Here is a 6,110-nt window from a genome sequence, read left to right on the forward strand (position 1 = left end):
GACCTGAGGTGACCTGAGGAGACCCGAGGTGACCTGAGGTGACCCGAGGAGACCCGAGGAGACCTGAGGTGACCCGAGGAGACCTGAGGTGACATGAGGAGACCTGAGGTGACATGAGGAGACCTGAGGTGACCTGAGGAGACCAAGCAACAGCTTCAGTTCTGCAGCAAACCAACACCTCTGGGCATGTGTCTCCAGATGTGTGAGGGCTTTGAAAGGACCATCAGTCTGAGGATGTCAGGAGGTGGGCCAGCAGAGACACTCACCTGTCCGGTGGTGCAGAGGAGTGTGGGCGACATCGCTGTAGGAGGTGAGTGCGGTCTGGTACATGGTGGCCTCAGAGATGAGCTGGAAGGTGATGTTACGGTAACACACCCCCGGTAACCAGTGCTTGAACACCGTCTTCCCTTTGTAGAAATCTGCAAGGACAAAAACACAACGCCTCTAAATCGAGTCTTTTGAATTCTTAGACATTTTACACTAAAACCAAATAAAAGATCTGATGGAGGTCCAGGGGTAACAAGTACTCCAGCTGAAGAGGTTCTGGTTTTTTAATGAAAACGTTGTTGGATCACTTTCTTACACGACATGTCAGATGTAAAAAGAAAAGATCACCAGGGAGAACCAGCCAGTGGATCTCTGGTTCTGGTCCCAAGCCCAGGTAAATGATGAGGGTTGAGCCAGGAAGGGCATCTGACAAAACACTTAGCAAATCTAACATGAGTCCATCTAAGCGACACCATACCGGATCAGTCCAGGCCCGGGTTAACAACGACCTCCACCGGTGCTGTTGACAAACAGGGAGCCAGAGGAAACTGTGCTGCTGTTAGTGGAAGACCACGAGGAGGGAAACATGTCAGGAGACAGAGGAGAAGAGGAAAGTGAAGAATGTAGGACTGAGGGTTGCAGCTCTAAATGTGGGGACAATGACAGGCAAAGGTAGAGAGCTGGCTGACATGATGCTGAGAAGGAAGGTAGATGTTTTATGTGTCCAAGAGACCAAGTGGAAGGACAGCAAGACTCACAGCACTGGAGCAGGGTTCAAACAGTTTTACCATGGTGTGGATAGAAAGAGAAATGGAGTAGAGGTGGACCTGAAGGAGGAGTTGGCAAAGAATGTAGTAGAGGTGAAAAGAGTGTCAGATAGGGTGATGTGCCTGAAGGTAGAAGTAGAAGGTCTGATGCTAAATGTTGTCAGTGGTTATGCTCCACAGGTTGGATGTGATGTGGAGGAGAAAGATCTGGATGAAGTGATAGAGAGTATTCCCAGGGAGGAGAGAGTGGTGATGGGAGCAGACCTGAATTGACATGTTGGTGAAGGAAACAGAGGATGAGGAAATGATGGGTAGGTTTGGTGTCAGGGAAAGAAACCAGGAAGGACAGATGGTGGACCAAATGGTGGTTAAAAGAAATAAACATTTGAAATATATCAGTCTGTGTGTAATGAATGAATATAATCTACAAGTTTCACTTTTTGAATGGAATTATTGAAATAAATCAACTTTTTCATGATGTTCTCATTTTATGACCAGCACCTGTATGTTGGTAGAAGGATGTTAGAGATGCAGCTACAGGAAAAAGACAAAGAGGAGATGGATGGATGCAGTTAGAGAGGACATGGAGGTAGATGGAGTGAGGACAGAGGAGGTCTCGCTGTGGAGACCCTGAAGAGGGAAAATCCAAAAGAAGATGATGATTTTCAGTTAAATCTAGGATGGAGTTCCTCTGGGATCAGTACTGTGACTTTCTGATTTTATCCCTGTGTTTCTATAAATCAATTAGATTTGTAATCCGTGGAAAAGGACACTTGTTCAGCTGCAGCAGCAGTGACACCACCAGGGCTCACAGAGAACATGATGTTCTGGTGGAGTCTCAGCAGGAGGACACGTTGAGTGAACGGGTCGGAGCGGCTGAGGGTTTGGACTCACGGACTGTCCCTCACAGCCGAACACACCCACCTTTATAAAGCATGGAGCGGCGTTGCTGTCCTTCAGTGTAGCTGATGTTGACCCTGCTGAAGACGGTTCTGAACGGAGGGTCGATGTCGAACACCACGCCGGTCTCTGGAGCCTCACTGAAGTCTGAGATGTGAGCGGTGCGGACAGGAAGTGGCTCTGAGGAGAGAAAACAACAAAATAAAAGTTAACTCTTATTTTACTCAGACTGCTTAAAAGAAATGAAGCAATTTGTGGTGAACTTAAGGCCCGGTTTACACGAGGCACTTTTTGAGATGTTCATGAACAGAACAGCCCTGGTCCTCTGAAACCAAAGGTTTCTGAATCCTGGTCTGAGAGCGGAGGTGTTCAGGGCTCACATGCTCACTCCAGGAGGCTGCAGTCAGAGTGTTGTTTGTGCTGCTCACAAAACAACAACATCCTTGGTCCAGAGGAAAGTTAGGATGCAACTGTCCTGCTGACGCTGCTGATCCTGGCTTCAGGGTTGCCAGATAAACAGTTTCCTTTAGCCGCTCTTATCTGTGCACGCTCACCAAACAACTCGCACCTCAACACCCTCACCCAGCACAGAGGACAGTTTGGGTCAAAATACAATCGTTTTAAAGTGACACTACAATAGTTCCTTTCTTATCTGGCAACCCTATAGCATTGTCATGTAAACTACATCTATTTTTGTCCTGATGCATGCTCAATAATCGCATCGATAGCCAACGGATATCAATATCCATCGTCTACTTTCATCTATTCATCCCAACAAAGACTGAAAACGTTTGCAGAGGTCGTCCTCATGTAAAGAGGCCTCATCGAGGGATTTATTTCCAAATATACGGAAAGCTTTAGATGCACAATAACTTTAAATTAAGAGGTAGTGTCTCTGTTCAAACTTTCACAGGAAGGTACGGCAGAAAATGATGCATTTAAACATTTGTATATAAAAAAAATGAAGCTTTCTGGTCTACATTTTGAGATAAAACGTAAATATTTATTAAAAATTTTAACAATTGCCCTTTTTAAACACACACATTAACAGGAGTACAGTAGTCCTTCGTTACTTCGTGGTTCGTTTATCGTGGACTCGCTCCATTGAGGTTTTTCAAAATAAGAGTGGACATGACACACAACTGGCTGAATGATGGATGAGCCGCACGATCAGCATGGCATTTTTATTTTACATGAATTATTTTAAATTATGTAGCGCCTGCTGCACCTCTGTGCAGCCCTTACTGCAGGATAAACTTCCTGCTGCAGCTGATCAGCTGTTCTCCGTGCAGAGCGGAGAAGTGGGCGTGGCCGAGAGCGCTTGGCTGAGAGCAGAAATCATGACATGCCGTCTCTTTCAGAGGGTTTAGAGTTTAGAAACATTGTTTAGAATATTGCAAGAGTGTGGGAAGGGTTTAAAATGCCTTTATTTACACCGTCTGGCCAAAAACAAAGGTCCCACTAATATTTGGTTGGACCTCCTTTATCTTTGATCACATCATTCTCTGTGTCTTTGTTTAAATAAACTTCTTCAACGTCACAAGATCTGTTTCATTCAGTGTTGAATTAATGTTTCACCAACATCTTCCATTGATGACGAGACACTGGTCATGATGGTGCATCACTTCTCCTGCCTCTCTTCTGACCCTGATGCACCATCACTCTGGAACAGGGTCGGTCTGGACTCAGACCACATGACCTTCTTCCATTGCTCCACAGTCCAATCTTTATGCTCCCTAACAAACTGAAGTCTTTTCCCCAGTTAGCCTCACTGGTTAGTGGTTTTCTTAAACTACCCAGCTGTTCTTGAGTTCCTTCACATTGTGTGTGGAAATGTTCTTACTGTCTCTATGAACCACAGCCCTGAGTGCTGCTGGTGTTCTTCTTCCATTTGATTTCACCAAACGTTTAAATGATCACTGATCACGATCATTCAGGATTTATTTTCAGCCACATTTCTTCCTGGAAGACGATGGGTCCCACTGTCCTTCCAGTGTTTAATAATGTGTTGGACAGTTCTTAACCCAGTTCTAGTAGTTTCTACAATCTCCTGAGATGTTTCCTCTGCTTGATGTCAATGACTTGACCCTTCTCAAACAGACTGACATCTTCTCCACGACCACCATGAGTCTTTCATCATGTTGTTGAAGAAATGAGAAGCAACTCATTGCACCAGTTGGAGTTAAAGAACTTGTTGCAGCTGAAGGATGATCGTCCGTGCAGTGATGATCCAACAGGCTCGGACCTGTTTCATGAGTTACATCCAGGTGGAGACTTGTTTTTGGACAGGCAGTGTGGAATTACTAAAATAAACTACTACTATATTTTTCAGCCTATAAGTCACAGATTTTTTTTGTTATTGCATAATTCACTTGCCCAGCGACTTATAGGCCGAAACAACATATTTATGGACTTTTTCCCATATTTATAAATCAATTTTTGTCTGAGATACGACTGTTTTCATTCATTCTGACTGAGTAGAAGTAGCAGTAAGGCATGCCGTTGTATCATGTAATAGGTAAACATGACTATAATGAAAATTTGTTTTAGGTGCTGTTCTTGTTGAATTTTGAAGGAACGAGCAGCGTTTCCTCCTCTGCTCGCCCCCAGGAGCACCGAGGCACCTGATTTGACAGTTAAAGTCCTTTCATTAATCAAACGTTAGACTGAGACACACCTTCACTATAAAGTCGAGCAAATAAATAATTGTTTCAGATGTTTATCGTGTTAAATTTAGAATAGGAGGCTCGTCTCTGCGCGTTCCTAATTCTGCATGTTGGATTTTTAAACGCAGCTGATTTGACCGTCAAAGTGCATTTATGAAGCAAAAGGTAGACTGGGACAAACATTTACTATAATTCTGAGCAAACAAATCATTGTTTTTAAGTGTTAATCTTGTTAAATCCTTGTTCAAGTCCTCCCGTGCACGCTCCCGCGGCTGTCATTTGGCAGCCCATCGATTTTTGGCACAACACCGGCCCACATTCCCAGGTTCGGCACACGTTTCCGGGCCGTCAGCGGTGAGCAACATATTTATGGATGTTTCCACTTTCTGAGACGTACTTGAACTGGTGTGACTTACAGGGCGGAGCGACAACTACGGTACTTACTGCGTGTACCAACATTCCTACTGGTGGTTTTTCACTTATCGCGGGTCTTCAGGGTACGGATCCCCCGTGATAAACGAGGGACTACTGTACTGCAGACAGCCCATAATATGCCCGTCAACAATCTATTAAATAGCAATCCATAGCAATGACAAGCAAATACATAGATTTTTCCTTTGACCTTGATTTGTGACCTTGAAGCTGTGGTGATAAAAGTGTACAGTACAATCCATGTAGTGATGATGCGTTAGTGATCCAAGTTCCACTGAATCATCTCGAGTGGAGCAGAAGGTGCAGCCTTGACAAGAAAAGTTGGACAGATGGAGACCATCCCATAATAGCTTCGACGGTAGACTAAAAATAAATCAAGTTACTCAACTAAACATAAATAATTTCTTTTCTTAGTTTTTGTTGAAATCCTCTTTGCTCTGTTATTGTTTAAATAATGTATCCAAGAACCTTTCAAATTAAAAGTCCTGCATGGTCCACTTCTGGTTCTGAGTGTTCTTACTTGTGAGAACAGGGATGGTCTTGATGGGTCTGGACCAGCTCAGACCCACTTTGAGCAGCAGTCCCACGGTGTAGCAGAGGCCGTGGAATGAGGCGTTGAACAGCAGGGGCTCGCTGCTGTTCATGAACGGAACCAGAACCCATCTAGGTTCTCCAGAGATCTGCACCGCATAGGCTGTGACATTCTCCTGAAGGTCTGAGCGCTCAAGGGTCACAACAATCAAACCATCGTCGTTTAAGGACACCTGCAACGCCGACGTCGTCTAAACAAACACACAGAGGACAGTTCTTTTGTAAAAACACAAGAACAATTATTCTCTAAAAACACAGAGAACTGTTCTTTTCCTTTTCTAAAAACACAGAACTGTTCTCTAAAAACACAGAACTGTTCTTTTTATTTTCTAAAAACACACAGAGAACTGTTTAAAAACACAGAGAACTGTTCTTTTCTAAAAACACAGAGAACTGTTCTTTTTCTTTTCTAAAAACACAGAGAACTGTTCTTTTTCTTTTCTAAAAGCACAGAGAACTGTTCTTTCTTTTCTAAAAGCACAGAGAA

The 6,110-nt window shown here is 43.9% G+C and overlaps 1 protein-coding gene across 1 annotated transcript in view; it reads right to left on the reverse strand.

The window, feature by feature from the left end:
* The window catches only part of ptpro (protein tyrosine phosphatase receptor type O), a 47,492-nt gene that overhangs the window by 36,519 nt on the left and 4,863 nt on the right, over positions 1 to 6,110 (reverse strand). Inside the window, exons 4-6 of the mRNA XM_037696101.1 lie at positions 5,553 to 5,814; positions 1,959 to 2,114; positions 267 to 419 (exon numbers count right to left, since the gene is read on the reverse strand). Of these exons, the coding sequence (XP_037552029.1) occupies positions 267 to 419; positions 1,959 to 2,114; positions 5,553 to 5,814 (571 nt within the window). The remainder of the gene's footprint in view (positions 1 to 266; positions 420 to 1,958; positions 2,115 to 5,552; positions 5,815 to 6,110) is intronic.

This window comes from Nematolebias whitei, chromosome 22 (genome assembly GCF_014905685.2).
Source record: "Nematolebias whitei isolate Nwh7 chromosome 22, NemWhi1, whole genome shotgun sequence".
NCBI classification, from domain to species: Eukaryota; Metazoa; Chordata; class Actinopteri; order Cyprinodontiformes; family Rivulidae; genus Nematolebias; species Nematolebias whitei.